Consider the following 20,442-nt stretch of genomic DNA (forward strand, 5'->3'; position numbering starts at 1 on the left):
CCTTAGCATCAGTGTTTTTAAAAGTCAATTTTCTATAATTTTCATTATAAAAACTGCAAAGGGATTGAATAAACATTCAAAGTAGACGCGTACCCCTAGCAATTCTGATATACCCAGTTGAAACAGAACTGGTACTTAGGTGCCAAAGAAAAGAATGGTCCACAAACCAGTTGATCACCTCTCGCTTTTGATAGCAGCAGCAGTTGTCAGGATGAAAAAGCAACACTACATCTGGCCCCTGATGCCCCAGGAAGTAAACTTAATAAGCACTTACTGTCTGCACTGTTCACAGGGGCAGGGGACAGAGGTTCAGAACCTGGGAGCCAACCTGGGGTCCCAGAACCTGGGAACTAAAAAGCTTTCCATAAAATTCTAAATGAGTCACCAGTCATCCAAGTTTCCAGGCATTACAAAATAGATGTCCTTTAAAGGTTTGTTAAAAGCTTGTAGCTTTTGAACTTAATTAGTCCCTGCTCTGCTTAATAATCTTTCCCAGCTCTTCTACCTCCTACAAGCAGCAGCCTCAACACACAGGACATACAGGGACCATGCCTACCTGGCCCAGCCCAACCCTCCTGCCTCCTCCCCTGCCACCCAAGCTGACTCTTCACCATAGCTCCTCCACACCCAGTGATGCCACTCTCAGATGTCTGGCCTGGTACTTGTGTGCATGCCATTTCCTTCTCGTACGGACTGTCTCTCTCTCACTTCTTCATCTGGGAATTTCCTGCTCTTCCCACAGGCCAAAAGGAAGGTGCCTCCCTGTAGCTGACACTCTATCCAAGTGTCAGCTCTTCTGCCCACTTTTGTAAAATCTGTAGTTTTTACAGTCTGCCCAGATACCTAGACCAGGCTGATTTGGCAAAGCACTTTTGATCAGTGGAACATCTTCAAATGGTTGTTGTGACTCAGCTTACAGCAGGAATGCCCACTTATCTCTGCCAGATACAGTGCTGAGAGTAACTTATACTTTTATCCCCACTTTTTTTTTTTGAGACAGAGTTTTGCTCTTGTTGCTCAGGCTGGAGTGCAATGGCGCGATCTCAGCTCACTGCAACCTCTGCCTCCCAGGTTCAAGCAATTCTCCTGCCTCAGCCTCCCTAGTAGCTGTATCGCCACATTTTATATGACAGGGAAACTGAGGTTCTGAGAAGTCAGGTGAATTGCCTAAGGTCACGAAGACTTTTTAAAGTATCCTAAGTATCTACTCAAGATAATTGGAACCATATATGCACACATAAACATAAACATATGTATATAAGCATTCATAGCAGCGTCATTCATTATAGCCAAAAAAGTCCATCAACTGGTGAATGAACACAGTAGGTATGTCCATACAATGGAATATTGAGTCATAAAAAGGAATGAAGTTCATGAACGCTATAGCATGAACCCCAAAATCCTTATGCTCAGAAAAAAAAAACACATGAAAATACCACATATTGTATGATTCCATTCATATAATGTATAAGAAAAGGCAAATTATAAAGATAGATAGATCACTTAAAACAAAAAAAAGAAAGAAAGTAGATCACTTTGCTGGGCACCATGGCTCATGCCTGTAATCCCAGCACTTTGGGAGGCCAAGGCGGGTAGATCACCTGAGGTCAGGAGTTTGAGACCAGCGTGGCCAACATGGTGAAACCTCGTCTCTACTAAAAATACAAAAATTAACCAGGCATGGTGGCACATGCCTTTAATCGCAGCTACTTGGGAGGCTGACACAGGAGAATCGCTTGAACCTGGGAGGCACAGGTTGCAGTGAGCTGAGATCCTGCCACTGCACTCCAGCCTGGGTGACAGAGTGAGACTCCATCTCAAAAAATAACAACAATTTTTAAAAAGTAGATCACTTGAGCCCAGGAGTTTGAGACCAGCCTGGACAATATAGCAAAACCCCATCTCTACAAAAAATAAAAACATTAGCCAGACGTGGTGGCATGCCTATAGTCCTAGCTACTCAGGAGGCTGAGGTGGGTGAGCCCAGGAGGTGGAGGTTGCAGTGAGCCAAGATTGTGCCACTGCACTCCAGCCTAGGTAACAGAGTGAAGACTCTGTCTCAAAAAAAAAAAAAAAAACCAGATTAGTGGTTGCCTAGGATCAGAAGTGGGAAATGGGAGCTAACTGTAAACAAGCACAAAAGATCTTTGCTGGGGGAATGCAAAGTTCTAAAACTGAATTATGGTGATGGTTGCACAACTCAGTGCATTTAATGAAAATCTTTGAATTGTCTAGTTAAAGTGGGTGATATTTAAGTTATTAAATAAATAACACTCAAGCAAGCATCCCCGAACCATGCCATATTCCAGCCACTTCCCTGTTAAATGACAATGCAAAAACATTACTGTAGGCCGGGCACGGTGGCTCACGCTTGTAATCCCAGCACTTTGGGAGGCCGAGGCGGGCGGATCACGAGGTCAGGAGATCGAGACCACGGTGAAACCCCGTCTCTACTAAAAATACAAAAAAAAATTAGCCGGGTGTAGTGGCAGGCGCCTGTAGTCCCAGCTACTCGGAGAGGCTGAGGCAGGAGAATGGCGTGAACCCAGGAGGTGGAGCTTACAGTGGGCCGAGATTGCGCCACTGCACTCCAGCCTGGGCGACAGAAGCCACTGCACTCCAGCCTGGGCAACAGAAGCGAGACTCTGTCTCAAAAAACAAAACAAAACAATAAAAAAACATTACTGTATTGTCTCAACCCTTGACTTGGACTTCCTTGGGTCCACAATGATGTTTATCAGATAGCAAAATTGTTTAGAAATGGCAAATCACCCACTGAGAAACTAGCACTGATAAACAGCACATAAAGGTACTAATCTGCCCCACTTAGACTAGACTATTTTAAAATTAGAAAATTGTTATTAAATAAAATTTAGTCAGATCGCAGAAATAATTTCATGATACAGCCATAACTGAGAAGAATTTCACTTTGAACTCTTTTCCTAGGCATAAACCTCTTCTATCTTCTCCCAAGTTATAGCCACCACCTTGAAGGCTTGGCCAAGTCCCTCACTTGCCTGTTGACCCTCAATACTTATCTTCAAAATAATTTAGACTTGACCAAATAGTCCTAGTGAATTAACTACTAAGCCCTAAGACACATATTACTTGGTATTTTTTTTTTTTTTTTTTTGAGATGGAGTCTCGCTCTGACGCCCAGGCTGGAGTGCAGTGGCGTGATCTCAGCTCACCACAAGCTCTGCCTCACAGATTCATGCCATTCTCCTGCCTCGGCCTCCCGAGTATCTGGGACCACAGGTGCCCGCCACCATGCCCAGCTAATTTTTTGCATTTTTAGTAGAGACAGGGTTTCACCATGTTAGCCAGGATGGTCTCAGTCTCCTGACTTCATGATCTGCCCGCCTCAGCCTCCCAAAGTGCTGGGATTACAGGCATGAGCCACCGTGCCCGGCCCATTACTTGGTTTTAAAAACAAAACAAAACGTAGCTATTTTGATGAAGACTTTGAAGTGGCCACTGGAACAGGGTGAGGGCCCACTGTACTTGGTAATAAAAAACAATGCTCATTTCTCAGCAATTACAATAAAAAGAAAGAACAATTTCTTTTTATTCTTATCTCAGTGTCCTCATGTCAAAAATGGTTACAGCAGGGCAGGCAGAACAAACTCAAAAAATGCTTACAAATGTCCCTTCCCACCTGGGCTGTTTAGGTCACATGAAGGCAGCTGAGTCTTTCTCATTTTGGGCCAGACACAGTTGATACTCAAAAAGCAGAACAAAACAAAACTCTGTTCTACTTGCAAAGAACAGCTCATTTCTAACCGACCCCCAGAGAGCGGTGAAAACAAAGCCCTGGTGCACAGTGCATGCCCTCAAGATGAGCATGAGTCCTGGTAAGTCTATCCCAGCCACAAGTCATCTGAACTTCAGACAGGCCTGAGGAGAAGCAGTAGCAGTCTGCCCGTTTGCTTCTGGCCTAGGACCACAGCCACTTAACTGATGCCATCCTTTTAATGCATCTGTCTTAGCAACTCCCCATCTCCTTGTCTCTTTGTGTCACTTCATTTTTGCAGGGAGCCGTGTGGCCGGAACAGTAGTGGGGGCAGAGACTGACCCAGAGCTGTACGAACAATGGTCTGTACAGCCATTACGCATGTCTGTGTTGTGCCTGGTCTCTGCACTGGGAGGCAGGAGCATGGTGTCACTTGGCAAGGACAGTGACCAAAACAGCACAGCTATGGCTTCCTTTTATTGCTTATCAGTATCACTATTAACTGAAGTTGTAGTGTGACTATTCTACTGGCTCCCTTTCCCTTGCCTTGTAGGCTAAGAGCAGGACACCAATACAAGTTATTTAAGAAGCAGAGAAGAATAAATGAAACGAGTATACGACTACTGGGTATCTACAATGTGCCAACTGCTTTCCTAGGCATTTTACAAGTATTATTTCACTTAAAACTCAGAAGAAGGCCGGGCGCGGTGGCTCACGCTTGTAATCCCAGCACTTTGGGAGGCCGAGGCGGGCGGATCACGAGGTCAGGAGATCGAGACCACGGTGAAACCCCGTCTCTATTAAAAATACAAAAAATTAGCCGGGCGTGGTCACGGGCGCCTGTAGTCCCAGCGGGAATCGCCCCCGGCCCCCCAACCGGGGGGAAAGAACGAAGCGAGACTCCAAAAAAAAAAAAAAAAAAAAAAAAAAAAAACTCAGAAGAAGCCCACAACATACATATGAGCCTCACTTAACAAACCAGACAGGCCAGTGGCTCGTCCAAGGTCAAGAGAGACACAACCATGGACTTGGAACAGGTTTGCTAGATGCTATAATCACCCACCCCACCCCAGACTGGAACACCCAGTGTTGATCTACAGTGGCCATTTATCACCAAGACATTTAATAAGGCAATAAACACATGGTTCGCTCTGGCACCCTCACCATGAGCCTGACACTCTGTTAAGAGTTGTCTGTATGTCACCTCCTTTAACATTTACATCCATCCTATGAGGAAAGTATTACTACTGTCCCATTTTAGACAGAAAGAAACTGCCCAAGGTCACAGAGCTATTATGGAAGGGCCTGATCTGTCTAACCCCTAAGTTGGATCTCTCAATGTCTGTTGAGTAAATAAATGAATCGTACCCTCGAGGAATTCCTGACCTAGTTGAGAAGGTATGCCACATGCATAAACTGGCATAACACAGAGGAACAAGGAGGAAAGGTGTCAGGTGAGAGATGCTGCTAGGCAGCTCAGATGATACAAGAAAGCTGGGGATGGCAGAGGGACACGGGACAGGCCCCAGAAGTGGGCAGAGTGGCAAAAGGACCCCAAAATACAGAGAACGTGACTAGGCTCTTTGTCCATGGCCAGCCTTGGTGTGATGCTGGTACCTCACTATTAGGAGAACCACCCAGAGTGACTGACCCCACAGGAGGCCTGCGTGGGGTAGCCATGGATACTGAGGACCAAATCCCAAGCAGAGACAAGGACAATGAAAACCATGAACCAAGAGACCTTTGTAACAGTGCTGCGGTAGGTACTGATGCGCCAGGTCAGTTCCTCCTCCGACGCTGACCCATCGGGAAAGCTGTGCACAGCACCCTCGAGTGCTGCCAGTTAACAAAGGCCCAGGACTCAGGCCCCTTCTCTGGGGCCGACATTCCCAACTCCACAGCCCACAAAAGCCGACGCATCACAACCACCTCCGGGACACAGCACTCCTGGATCCAGTTATTCCCCCACAGGGCCCAGTCCTTTCTCTGCAGCCCAGGAATGCTCTCCCAAGCTGGAGAAATGTGCTCCATCTGTTCTGAATCTCCAGCTTCGCTGGGAACCAGATGGAGAATTTGAATGGCCAGCAGGTGCAGCCACTGGACACAGACACAGAAGGCTCTGGGTTCCCACCACTGACTGGCATGTTTTTCAACCCTGTTTTTCCAGAGGATCATGTCTGGTTAGTGTTCAACACCTGAAAACTGCCCTTTCTGCAGAAGACTGACTCTGCCCACTCACATATTCTTAGCAGCCACCCCTAAGGAAAGTGGAATGCATTCTCTCTCCTGCAGCCCGTGTTCTCGGGGAATCTAAACCTGGTCATGAGAACACCCAGCAAACTCCAGACCATTGTGCATCTCTATCCAAATCATGCCTTCTCCTGAGCAATCCCGAATACCATTTGCCAGAAATTTAGTGATTCACTTTCCAAATGGGTAATAGGTTTGGAAGTACTCTGATGAGAAGAAACTAGGAAGTCAAGCTTCTTGATGCATTTCATTTAAGGAAAAGAAAAAAGAAAAAGAACACTGGGAATTTGCCAGGTAATAGGCCACGAGGAAGTGACCGTGAAACTTCTCTTTTCACCAGTGTTTTCCTCATGCAGCTGCCCAGGCACTGAGACGGGGCAGGACCCACTATTTCATTCATGCAGTTCAGCTCAGTCTCATAGTGAGGGGACGGATTGCGAAAAGCAGACAGAGCCCTCCTCTAAATATGTCACTAAGCACCTGAGATCAATTTTGCTTTCTCATTGTGCAAGTTTTCAGGAGCCAGAAGACACAGGGCCTGGATATTTCCTCTCCCGGGAAAGACAGTGAGAGCCAAGCCCTCTCCTGCTGCCTGGTCTCCCAGGAGCACCCACCTCATGCGATAAGAGGATTAAATGAGATAATACAAGGGAAGGGCCTAGAACTCTGTCAGCTTAGAGCCTGGGCATGGTGAAACACAGAACCCCACAAGGCAGGGTGAAGACCCAGCTCTGTGCTTCGAGCTGAGGGACTCTACACAAGTGCAAACTATCTGAGCCTCGGGTGCTTTGCTTGCTAAATGAGAATGTTTACCTGAAAGTTTGTTTTAAAGATTACATGAGTCACACGAGAAAGTGCCTAGTATCCCATAAGGTGACCTGGAGAGAACAACAAATGTATCCTGTATCTGTAACTATCAGAGCAACTGAAATACTAATTGTATCTTACAGATTTCAACCAAAAGCACCTCCTTTAGACAAGCTGACAATGTAGAAACACCTCGAAATCCAGGTAACACAGTTAGATCCAAATCCACACACATATTTTCACTACTCACAGAGTATTTCTGCTCCACATGGGACTGGCTTCCTGTGAACTCAAGACAAGGGTGGTGTGATCATGACAGAGAAAAATGCGGTCCTGCCCAGCTTGCTCTGAGATAACACGTTTCCAGCAAAACTGGCCATGGCACCAAACTTTCTAAGTTGCTATCTTTCTGATCTGCACCACAGCCTTGCTTCTTTCATGTCAGGAGCAAACCTTAAAAGTGAGTTTGTTTCATTTTACAAAGTAAACGAAGCATGTTGGCAAGTGTTTTTCTTTTGAGGTTACTGTCCTAAAAGTACTGTTAACACCTCACCTACAGGACTGCTAAAAATGATTTCTTGGAGTATGAGGGAAAACTGGATAGAAACAAACAAGAGAAGGAGAGAATAGGCAGTAATTATCATAAGATGACAAATACAAGCCAAAATCTCTTCCCTTGAATCCAATTATAAGGCAGATACACTGTTATCTATGAGGTGTGGATTAGCACAGGACAATGTGCATTGGAATCACCCAGAGGGCGTGTTAAAACCCAGCTTGCTTGGTCCCACCCCAGTTTCTGATTCAGTAGGTCTGGAGTGGGACCCAAGAAGGTCCATGTCTTTTTTTTTTTTTTCTTTGAGATGGAGTCTTGCTCTGCCGCCCAGGCTGGAGTGCAGTGGTGCGATCTTGGCTCACTGCAAGTTCCGCCTCCTGGGTTCAAGCAATTCCCTGCCTCAGCCTCCTGAGTAGCTGGGATTACAGGCGCCCGCCACCACGCCTGGCTAATTTTTGTATTTTTAGTAGAGACGGGGTTTCACCATCTTGGCCAGGCTGGTCTTGAACTCCTGACCTCATGATCCACCCGCCTCAGCCTCCCAAAGTGCTGGGATTACAGGTGTGAGCCACCATGCCTGGCCTCCAAGGAGGTGCATTTCTAACAAGGTCCTAGGTGATCCTGATGCTGTGGTCAGGGACCCCACTTTGAGAACTGCTAGCATCACAGTTAAGAGCAGAGAGTTCTACAGCCATTCTAAATAGGCTGGGACCACTTAACTCACTGTGTGACTTTAGACAAGTTGTTTACATTTCCTCTCATAAACCTATAAAATGGGAATAATAACAGTACTTGACCTCGAATGTTTTAAAGGTTCAATGCATGAATCCACATAAAGGCACTGGCTGCACTTGAAGCAGCAGAGATTTAATATCACTTAAAATGGTGCCAAGTACTTAGGAAGTGCACAATGACATTCACTATCATCATCATCTGGCTCTTGGTTTTTTAAAAAAGTTTAATACATGTATCTACATAAATTTTCAGGAAAAGAAAATTTCTAATGAAAAATTTAACAGTGGCCCCTGACGGCTGCAGATGAGCACGAGGGTAGTAAGACCTAGGCCTATAAACTAAAGCTGACCTCTTGCCTGTGTAACCGGAGTTTGTCAAATATTTTGCTGACAGGAACTGGTCAGAAATCTGTTTATCAGATGTAGAACAAAAGGCAGGACTGACAAAATCAGTCACCCTCCACTAGACCCCTAAGATACCTACACTTTCTCCCTACTGCTCAACTGCATATTTACCTTATCTTATGTACAGCATTGCTGTGCACCAAACAGAATTACAGGAAAGGAACTGTTGCTTCACTATCCTCTTCCACCACCTTCTGTGTCACACGTATCCCCCTATTAGAAAATGCATATCTACTGTGCCTCAAGCCGTCTACTTCAGGACACATTCTCAGTCTATACTGAGCCTGTGTTCCTGGGCTCAAGTCCTCAAGCCTGGCTCAGAATAAACTGTGATTTCTCTAAGTTCTAGTGCCTGTTATTTCACTTAGTTGACAAAATATATGACGAGAGAGAGAAAGAGAGAGAGTCTCTGTCTCTCTTCATATATTTATATGTAATATATATTTATATATGATATATCATCACATATGTAAATACATTATATACATGAAATGGGCACAACACAAATTTTTTTCCTCTCTTGACTAGGATATATGATACTGCTCCAGAATATTTTATAGCCTTTAATCTAGAATCATACAGTTCAATGACCAGTTTTTTAAAAATCTTGCTAGGCTTTAAGGCAGCAGCTCATCTCATACTTTAACATGCGTACCCATCCTCTGGACATCTGTTACAAGGCAGATGCTGACTCAGTGGGTCTGGGCTGGGGCCTAAGGTTCTGCATTTCTAGCAAGCTCCCAGGTGATGAGGGCACTGGCTGCACTTGAAGCAGCAGAGATTAAAGGGGCAGGAAGCTAATCCAGCTAAATCTGGGGGAGCCCTAGTTCTACAAGGGCAGATGGACACCTTTCTCCTGATCCCTTCCAGGGACCTAACAAATCCTCAATCCTATCACTCCTCTCCCCTCCCCCCATCTCCTTCAAGACAAGGCCAGAAGGGCACCAGCCAGAATGCAGGCCTCAGCACTGGGTCCCTCTCCTGGCTTCTCCCAGTTTCTTCCCTTCCTGCAATAAAATATTTGCAGTTGTCCTGGAGGGGAAGTGTTAACAATATTTTTAGAACAGTAACTTCAAAAGAAAAATACTTTCAGTATATGGCTGATTATAAATAATGTTGAAAACAAAAGTTCCAGCCTAGGCAACTTAATGAGATCCCGTCTCTACCAAAAAATTTTAAAAATTAGCTGGGCAAGTTGGTGTGTGCCTGTGGGCCCAGCTACTCACTACTAGGGAGGCTGAGGTGGGAGGATCGCTGGAGCCCAAAAGGTCAAGGCTGCAGTGAGCCAGGATCACACTGCTGCACTGCAACCTGGGCAACAGGGTGAGACCCTGTCCCAAAAGAAAGGAAAAAGTTATCCCGAGACAGAAAAATAGACCATCCTAAAGCAGAAGTTTGAAACATATTCTGATTGTTTTTACTCAAGGGACCTAAGGAACATTAGTCATTGTTTAAACATCCTGATCAGCCCCCAAAGCCCCTTTCTCTGGGCTGTGGGTGAAAGCCCCGGAAGGCCAACTAGAAAGCTCATAGCAGCATCTGGGCCTATCTTTACCTAACATCCTCCCTTTTCCCTGCAAAGGAGCATCTCTTTAAGAGAGCTGGCGGTGGGCTCCCAGATTTCAATGTCAGCCTTGGGTTATTCGTTTTGAAATATTTCTAAGATTTACAAAATCCTTATTTCAGGTAAGTGATTAATAATTTTTTAAAAAATAAACACTGCCAGAACAAAAACATGCTTCATTTAATAAGACTGGTCTCTTGTCCATTAACTTACCAAAACCCAACCAGTCACAAGATAACAACTGAATCTCTTAAAACAGAATGCTGGAATGCCATGCACAAAAAAACAATTAGTGATATTTGCAACAAGGATGAATTTCAAAGACCTCAGTCAAGCAACAGAAGCCAGACACAAAGGAATACACCCTGTTTGATTCCATTACAAAGATCGGGAAGTGGCAAAACAAATCTAAGGTGACAGAAGTCATAATAATTGTTTCTGGGAAGGTAGATGTAAACTAGAAAGGGACCAAGGGACTTCCTGAGGAGCTGGAAATGCTGTTCTCTGGGTGAGGGGGTGGGGGCTCTTACAAGGACACCTTTAAGCCATTTGCATAAGATCTCTTAGACCTCAATTTAAAAAACAAACAGTGCTATGAAATCAGCAAAACATTCAAGCCTATTTCGATACTAACAAGGAAAGGATCAAATCTGAGCCAAGTACAGAATTTACCCTCTTCCAAGAGGTCCTGGGTGTCATGCTGCCTGTGGGTTGGCTTCCTCTCTTCATCCTGGCAGTCGTATTCAAAACATTCTTCTTCCCCGCCCTTGTCTCTCACGGACATTGCTGAAGTCACCCCAAAGCCAAAACATCACCCTAAGGGACCATCCTTGGAGGTGCCCCCGACCCCCTACCCAGAGGAGCCATGCAGGCCCAGGCCCCCAGGGCACACACTGCGCCCTGGCCTGGGCCGCAGACATGCCCTGGCTCAGCTAAAGTGGAGGGGTGTACACAAAGCTCCTGGCCTAGCATCACCCGGGCAGGACCCGGAAGGGGGTGGCTCCTACGAGCCTGGAGAAGGGGCGGGGCGGGGTGAAGCACTTGGCGGGGTGGGAATGCCCTGCCAGGCGCAGGACATTCAGAGGAAAGCCCTGCAGGCAGGTACAGGACCTCAGCAAGCTCTCGGCCTCCAGACCCTCTCCACCTTTCCTCCCCCAGCAGCAATGAGGAGTGGGAGCTTCCTAGAAGTCTCACAGCAACTGCATGGGGCAACACTAACTAAGCCTTGAGCAGGCACACCTGTCTAAATGTGGGGCGCTGGCGGAGGAATTGTCCTGCTGAAGCATTGCCCAACACCCCCAGATGACAGACTTCCTGTGGGCGGGCTTAAGATGTGGAGACAAATATGACTGTGACAACTGCCTGACAGTGCTGAGCAGAGGAAGGAAGGGATCATTCTGATTTCTAGCAAAAGGGAAAAAAATGCAGTGACCATTACCTCGTTAAACTTAATTCATCTCAGTCCTTCTTTGATAATAACCTCCATTTTCTCTTTGTCAATCTGCAGTTCATAAAATCCTGCTCTTACCCTAAATCTGTGTTTCCACAGCCAAATTTATAAAGATCTCTGTAATTGCTAGAACAAGGTAAGAAAAAAATCTAAAGCCTAACAGCTTGCAAAGTTGCTGCAGGAAGAAGCCACAGGTTAATTGCATACCTTGGTTATCAGTTCCTCTATACTGTTTGATTTTGCCTGTAACAGTGAGAACGGCAGGTTCTTCCGTTAAACCCAGTGAAAGGCAGCCCCGGGTGTTAGCATCTCAGAGAATCACAGCTCATTCTGTAGTCTCTGTGCTTCAGCCATCTCCCAGCTACACTGTGCAGGTCTCCTGCTCCTAACAGCTACACCAGGACACTCATTCCAATCTCTCGAACAAGCTGCCTCCCCCAGGTAGCCAAGAGAGAAGATTTTAGCAGAGGCAAGGTCTTCATAAAACAATTTTCTGCACAAGTTCAGGAACTATATCTCATTCATCTTTCAATCGTTAGGGCCGAGAATTCTGCTCAGGTGGCTAAAAATGTCAGCTACATTGAATTACTACCTCCATAAAGACTAATATGAGATCATATACAAGTGCCTCTAAATAGAAAACCAGAGGTAATAAAGATTTTATTTAAAAGTCTAAGGACATATGCATCCTCTAGTTATTATTATTATTATTATTATTTTTTTAGACAGTCTCGCTGTCGCCCAGGCTGGAGTGCAGTGGCACAATCTCCGCTCACTGCAGGCTCCGCCCCCTGGGGGTTCACGCCATTCTCTTGCCTCAGCCTCCCGAGTAGCTGGGACTACAGGCGCCCACCACCTCGCCCAGCTACTTTTTTTTATTTTAGTAGAGATGGGGTTTCACCGTGTTAGCCAGGATGGTCTCGATCTCCTGACCTCATGATCCGCCCGCCTCAGCCTCCCAAAGTGCTGGAATTACAGGCATGAGCCACCCCGCCCGGCCAATTTTTTCTTTTTTTTTTTTTTGAGACAGAGTCTCACTTTGTGGCCCAGGCTGGAGTGCAGTGGCGTGATCTCGGCTCACTGCAAGCTCCGCCTCCCAGGTTCACACCATTCTCCTGCCTCAGTCTCCCGAGTAGCGGGGACTACAGGTGCCTGCCATCACACCTGGCTAATTTTTTTTTTTTTTTTTTTTAATTTTAAGTAGAGATGGGGTTTAACTGTGTTAGCCAGGATGGTCTCAATCTCCTGACCTCATGATCCCCATGCCTTGCCCTCCCAAAGTGCTGGGATTACAGGTGTGAGCCACCATGCCCGGCCCTCTAGTTAATTTTTTTGGAACTTGAAAATTAGAGCTGTATTTTACCATGTTAAAGATGTGTTCTCGGCAAAAAAAAAAAAAAAAAAAAGTGTAGAAATTCAGGCAGGGAGTTCAAAATTCCATTTTGAAATACTGCATAAGCTTTAAATATAAACACACTCAAAAAAATTTATTTAATATCAATAAGCTTTATCTGATTAGACTGATTCAATTCAGATGACAGTGGGCACATCTATAAAGTGTTGTGAATGACACAAATGGTTATTCTGAACCCGAGAAGGCGGGAGAGAGGAAGAACCTCCACCTTGTGCATGATTCATTCAGCAAGCATCAGATTGATGATGAGTAGGATATTGTGCTGGCCACAGTGTATATAAAGGAAAACAAAAGCTAACTTCACCAATTCAAAAATACTATCAAGTGACTTTACTCATAATAAATTCATTTATACTCATCTTTTAATTCAAATCTAGAGTATTCCTATTATGAAATATACAGACTTAGATATTCTAAATGATGTCCAAGACTCTATATACTACACAATATTTAGAATATGACTTTATTACTTTTCCCCAACCTTTAATTATAAAAATATTTAAAATATACAGAATAAAGAACACTACAGTGAACACTGGTATGCCTCCATCAGAAATGAACAATGAATATTTTGTTTTTGGGGGGTACACAGTTCAGATTTACAGAAAAGTTACAAGAATAGGACAGAAAACTCCTGGATAGTACAAAAAGATTCCCCAAATGGTAACATTTACTATATTTACTTTCTCTTTCTCAACACTGAAACACTACTATTTTATAACCCATAGATCTTATTGAGATTCCCTTCAGTTGTCCCAATAACATCCTTTATGGTAAAAGAAATCCAAGATCATGTGTTTCATTCAACGGTCAGGTCTCTTAGGTCTCCTTTAATCTGGAACAATTTCTGAGTCTTCATATTTCAAGACAGATTTTTTGAACAATACAGGCCAACTATTTTGTAGAAGGTCCCTCACTTTGGGTATTCCTGGTGTTTTCTTATGATTAGATTCTGTTTATGAACTTTCGGCAAGAAAACACAGAAGTGGTGTTACTTTCTCTTCAGTGCATCTTCTCAGGAGGCGTCCGCTGTGGAGCGGTCCCACTACTGCCAATGTTAACCCTTTTTTTTTTTTTTTTGAGACAGGGTCTCATTCTGTTGCCCAGGCTGGACTGCAGTAGTATCATCATGGCTCACTGCAGCCTCGACCTCTAGGCTCAAGTGATCTTCCCGCCTCAGCCTCCTAAGTAGTTGGCACCACAGGCACATGCCACCATGCCTCGCTAATTTGTTTATTTTTTGTAGAGACAGGGTCTCACTATGTTGTCCAGGCTGGTCTCAAACTCCTGGGCTCAAGCAACCCACCCACTTCAGCCTCCCAAAGTGCTGGGATTACAGGTGCAAGCCACCATGCCTGGTCCCATCGGTAACTTTTTTTTTTCTTTTCCAGACAGAGTCTCACTCTCTCTCCCAGGCTGGAGTGCAGTGGTGCGATCTCTGCTTACTGCAACCTCCGCCTCCTGGGTTCAATCTATTCTCCTGCCTCAGCCTCCCAAGTAACTGGATTACAGGCGCCCACCACCACGCCTGGCTAATTTTGTATTTTTAGTAAAGATGGGGTTTCACTATGTTAGTCAAGCTGGTCTCAAACTCCTGACCTCAAGTGATCCACTTGCCTCGGCCTCCCAAAGTGTTGGGATTACGGAAGGGCATGAGCCACAGCGCCCAGCCCCCATCGGTAATTTTTAAAGCTCCAGTTTTTAAAGCCCAATGTTTACTTTGATCATTTGGTTTCCTCACTGTGAAGCTATTATGTTTCCCTTTGTTATTCAACAGTGTTTCATGGTGATATACTTTGAGACTACTAGTTTTAATAAGTCTTGTCTTAGTCATTTATGTGGATGGATGGGAAGGTGGTGAATTTCTAATTTCTAATTCCATCATTCCAACACTTATTAGTTGGCTTTCTATTGTTAGCAATAACTTTTTCTTCCCTCCCATTATTTAGTCATTCATTTATTTTTATCAGTATAGACTCATGGATTCTTCCTTTATTCTATAAGTCATAATCCTTGACTACTATTATTTATTTCGATGTTCAAATTGCCCCATAGTAGGCCAGTGGAAGCCCCTTCAGGCTGGCTGCTGTGTTTAAGACATGAAATTTTGAACACAGGACCACCCTAGACTCTTCATGTCACCCCATTTCTCTGGGTTTAGACACTCTTCAGGATATCCCTCTCCCAATCTCTTCTCTCCTCCCCTCCTGTTGCAAGGGTGTGAGGAATTCTGAAAACTCGTGCACATCTGCCTTCACTTCACGGTTAAAGGCAGAGATGGGCCAAAGGGCATCTTCCCTGAGAGTGTAGTTTCTCCAAAAGTCAAAGCAAAACACAACCCCCAAAGACCGCCAAGAAAGCCTGGGAATCCCTGTGCCAACCGAGGGATGAAGACGGCTGGGCCAGGCTGGACATGGAGCCTGGAGCTGGAGGTGTGAAAGGCAGTTAAGTAACAGATGTGTGTGCCGTATCAAAGGCGTAGACGAGACACTGGGACCCACAGCAGGGAAGCAGAGAGTGAGCTCCTGATCCATCTCCAGGAACACTGGACAGGAAGACCAGTGGAGGGGAGGGTCAATCACCTCTTGCAGGGCAGAGGCACATCGTTCTCTGTCTCCCGCTCACATCTACTTGACATACTCCATAGAAGTCATCTTCCCAAAGCTCTACCCTGTGTTGTCCAAAGAGTGGCCACGAGCCACTGGGGCTATTTATGTTTACATTTAAATGGATTAAAATTAAATAAAGTTCAAAAACCAGTCACACTAGCCATATCTCAAGTGCTCCACAGCCATACGTGACCAGTGGCTACCATATTTGACAGCAGAGAATAGAACATTTACAGCATTACAAAAAGCTTCACTGGATAGCACTGATCTAAAGGGTGCCCCTTATTTTCAAGATGGGAGCTCTATATTTTCTTGGCTTCCACATCCTGCATCTCCCCTGCAGCCTCTGCTTCCAGCCTGGCTTCCCAGCACACCTCAAACAGACAAAACAAGCTGCTAACTTCTGTCCACGTAATGCTACTGCCTTAGCTCCCCTATGAAGGGGACCAGACTCCCATCCCCTGCCCCCCCCCAAACAAAATATGCCTCTTTGGCATAAGGATTATTTTGAGCAGAAGCAATTGAAGAACAGCAGATGCCGGAAAAGCTCTAAAAACGGAGCATAAATTTTCCTTTTGCAAAGGAAATTTACATTTGGAAGGGTGTCTCCATCTCCTGTACAATCTCTTATCTATGGAAGAGGCACCCACCTGAATCTGCACATACCTTATTAAACATGTCTTTCGTATCCCACGTTTCCAAGTTGCCTTCCCGTAACTTACTCCCCAGAGGAACCCCAAACCCGTTTTCCTTTGTCTCACCTTTTCTCCATACTTTGTTGCCCTTTGGGATAATACAGAACCCTCCAAATTCTACTTGCCTCTTTGACTCTTATTTCTTTGTGATTGCCAGTGCCTACTTACATAATTAAAACTGATTTTTCTCTTGTTAATTTTTTTTATCAGTTTGTTTCTCAGGGCACCTAGCTACTGAATCAAGCAGGGTAGAGGCATAAAGTTTTTCCTCTGCTATACCTCAACATCCCCACCTCCCTAGGCCCGAATCCTCCTATCTTTCAAGGTCTGGTTCAGCACTGCTCCCCATCTCCTTCAGGTATGAGCATCTTTCTCTCCACTTCACCTGTCCCATTGATGCTCAATGTTCCTCACTCACATTTCACTTCTCTGCTCCTACAGAGCAAGGCTGGCACGACTGAGGGTCATGTCCCCAAAGACCTTGCTCATACAATTTAAATAAATAAATACAGCTGGGCAAAGAGGCTCACACCTGTAATCCCAGCACTTTGAGAGGCTGAGACAGGAGGATCACTTGAGCCTAGGAGTTCAAGACCAGCCTGGGCAACATGGTGAGACCCCATCTCAACAAAAAAATTAAAAAATGAGGCAGGAGGATTGCTTGAGCCCAGGAGGTCAAGGCTGCAATGAGTCGTGATCATGCCACTGCACTCCTGCCTGGGTGACAAGAAGACCTTGTCTCTAAATAAATAAGTCTGGGTACAGTGGTTCACTCCTGTAATCCCAGCACTTTGGGAGGCCAAGGCAGGCGGATCACCTGAGATCAGGAGTTCGAGACCAGCATGGCCAACATGGTGAAACTCCATCTCTACTAAAAACACAAAAATTAGCCAGGCATGGTGATGGACACCTGTAATCCTAACTACTCAGGAGGCTGAGGCAGGAGAATTGTTTGAACTTGGGAGGCAGACATTGCAGTGAGCTGAGATCGTGCCACTGCACTCCAGCCTGGATGACACAGCAAGACTCCATCTCAAAAAAAGGAAAGAAAAAAATAAAAAAGTAATTAAAATTAAATAAACAAGAGTACCACAAAGCTCCAAAAACTTGGGTTCCGGGCTTGCTTTCGCTTTCTTGCCAAGTCTCTAGTCCTCAGCTACTATGTCAGAGAGGACATTATCTCTGTTTTACTATAGCCAGTGATATTAATAAAAACAGTTACATTATAAAACTGTTTACATTTCATTCTTTTTCTTTTTTTAATCCCCTTAATAACCATAGAGGAGAGTGCTGTGTGTGGAAAGAGAGAAGTCAACCTCTACCTTCACGGGCGCATCACACAATAAAACACAAGACAGAGAAATGGGGATCTGTTTGCATCAACATGTAGGAAAATTCGAAAACTCAGTTCAGAAATGCAGCTTTTCCATTAATGCTTAAAATACCTCTAACAAAACTTCACTCATGCACAAAAAGAAAAACAAAGAAAAAAAACACTCACGAACCAGCCACCGCCATCTTGGGTGACATTTCAGAGATCACTGAAATCAAGTGAGGAACAGAGCACACCAGACCGCCCTTGCACATACCATAAATTTTCATTATAGAGTAAGAGGCTGTAAGAATAACTTCTGCAACAATCCACCTGAGTTTCTTCATTTGTGAAATCAGTATGAACTAGACCACCTCCTGCCCCGACATTCAAATCTATCAGGTTATAAAAGGGGGAGGTGAACGGGGATGGAGAGCAAGTCTGATTACAAAAGAAACTGATGCAACAAACAGGTGGTCAAAATGCTGTACCTCGTTCAAAATACCATTCCTTTTTTTTTATTTTTAGACAGAATCTCACTCTGACGCCCAGGCTGGAGTACAGTGGCATAATTATAGCTTACCTCACCCTCCTGGGCTCAATCTTCCCAACTCAGCTTCCAAGTAGCTGGGACTAGAGGCATGTGCCACCACATTCAGCTAATGTTTTTATTGTTTGTACAGACAGGATGTCACCATGTTACCCACGCTGCTCTCAAACTCCTGGCCTCAAGTGATCCTCCCACCTCAGCCTGCCAAAATGCTGGGATTACAGGCGTGACCCACTATACCAGGCCCCCATTAGCCTTTTCAAAGAGATTTTTTTTTGTTAAAGGCCTTAATAACTAGTACTATTTCTGAGAAAATAAAATTAAACACTGACCTGGCTCTTCGTCGCTTACAAAGAGCTATTACTTTATTTACACTCCATAAAGGCTCCAACCAGTGTTGTTACTCCTGTTTTCCAGATGGGGAATCTGAGTTCACCGAGGCTCACAGAAATCCCAGGATGTTCCCATACCACGTGGCCACACGAAGTACAAAACAGGACTCAAACAAAGACAGCCAGCACTCTTTCTGCCATTCTACCTATTTCTAGAGTAACTACAAAGAGGGCTGTTTCTTTAACATAAGGACATACACTGAACCCAAGTCCTTTTGAAAATTAAAAAGGTGTCATACTCTTTCTAAGCACACTTTAAAAAGTGACCAGTGTTGCCAAGAAACAATCTAAGATCCCGAAACTGACCTAACTAAAAAATTCTTTTCCAGCCCCTCCCCATGCCTGAGGCTGCTTTCCATGGACATCAGCACAGTTTCCCAAACACACGTGATGTAAAGAATCCCCCAAAGCATGTGCTAAAAATTTAGATTTCTCAGGACTTCTCCTAGTCTGATGTGAGTCTGAGAATCTGCTTTTTTAATAAGCAGATGACTTTCAATGATTTCCCAAGTTTTAGAGGTTCTGCACCAGAGATGGGATGCATCCAATCTGAGTAACTATGACTCTGTCTGACACCGGAGTTTAAACTGTAAACATTGAGTATGTATGTGCAAATTCTGCCAAAGCTATTCTTATTTTGCATTGATAGCTGGCTATTTCAAATCTCTTGTAAAAGTTACTTGAAGACACTGGGTAATCAACCCTTCCAATGTCTTATTATTATAAGCCCCTGTCCCATGCCTCTTATTATATCCTCCTCTGGGGGCGGGGGAGCAGGGCAGGCAGAGATGGGTGCTGAATAGAAGACCACCACAACAAACATTAATAAACGGGAGGAATACAGTTATTCAACACTGAATAAAGTTCTCCTAACCCTCAAAGATAGAAGAGAACAGTAGCTATCCCTTAATTCCAACTTCAAAAGAGGGGTCCTAATTGGCCTGCAATCTATATTCCCATCTATATACATTTCTTTTTCAGTGCTAACACTGCAATTTAAGTGTGAGTCAGTAACTCTGACATAAATGATGATTCTGCATCTTTTTAAAAACATTTGACTCACCTTTTATTAGTATCAAAAGTTCCATAAAAGCTTCCCTCATTGACAATTCAAATGCCAAATAATCAGAGACAAAGCAATGGTGTGTGTCTATTGAGTTGCAATAAAAAAGACAGAGGCAAATAAAAGACAGGTACATATAAACAGGGGCAAATTTCATTTCCAGACTAACCTGCCTGAAGCTAGGAAGGAACCCAACTAGTTAGAAATGTGTAAGCAAGTAACCACAAAATTAGCACATAATTGAAATCTCCTTTTTGTACGTTTCCTAAACCAGTTTATTTCTGGACTTCTGTTCCTTTTATTCCCTACTTTGCTATCTCTTTAAATGGGATTATGAAAATACCAGCGGTCCCAGTAAATTCTGTGTCAAAAACCTTCTTCCCTTCATCCAAAATGGGATAGATGATAAAAGACAAGTATTTTGCTCAACATACATTCAGACAATAATAGCAATCAATATATTTACCCTTGAACGGATGAGCCATCTCCTCTTCCATTTTCCTTTGCTCTTACAGGAAGACAGATCGGGGTCTCTCAGGGCCAAAAAACTCAACTGAGGAAATGCTGGGTAAGAAAATCCTTCTGATGGACACCCAGATAAGAGCAGGCCTCCGCTCACCCTCCAGATTGACCATGACAAGTGACTGGCTTTATTTCAGGGTGTAAAGGGAACTGGATGGTGTGCAATTGGGTCATGGTATTAGGAAACCTTCTTCCCCCACTTCTAGGATGGCATCCACAGAGCTATGGCCACACCTGACTCATCCACGGGCCTCTGACAGCACCCTGCTGTAACCAGTGCTCCCTAATCCAATGGTACAGTGAGGATGTATTCAATCCCTTACTTTAAAAAGTTATAGAGGGTTCAATGAGTCACAAATCACCAAGGAAACTAGAAGGAGGTCAAT

General features: G+C 44.5%; 1 protein-coding gene across 13 annotated transcripts in view; it reads right to left on the reverse strand.

The window, feature by feature from the left end:
* TRAK1 (trafficking kinesin protein 1) overlaps positions 1–20,442 on the reverse strand; it is a 216,499-nt gene that overhangs the window by 56,470 nt on the left and 139,587 nt on the right. Inside the window, exon 1 of one of the 13 annotated variants that reach the window (XM_032161961.2) lies at positions 10,722–11,178. The exons of the other annotated variants lie outside the window; for them this stretch is intronic. Within the exon in view, the coding sequence (XP_032017852.1) occupies positions 10,722–10,833 (112 nt within the window). The 5' untranslated portion in view covers positions 10,834–11,178. Of the gene's footprint in view, positions 1–10,721; positions 11,179–20,442 lie in introns of those variants that run through there. 13 annotated transcript variants of the gene reach the window in all.

The sequence above is a fragment of the Hylobates moloch genome, unplaced genomic scaffold, assembly GCF_009828535.3.
Source record: "Hylobates moloch isolate HMO894 unplaced genomic scaffold, HMol_V3 SCAFFOLD_8, whole genome shotgun sequence".
Taxonomy (NCBI): Eukaryota; Metazoa; Chordata; class Mammalia; order Primates; family Hylobatidae; genus Hylobates; species Hylobates moloch.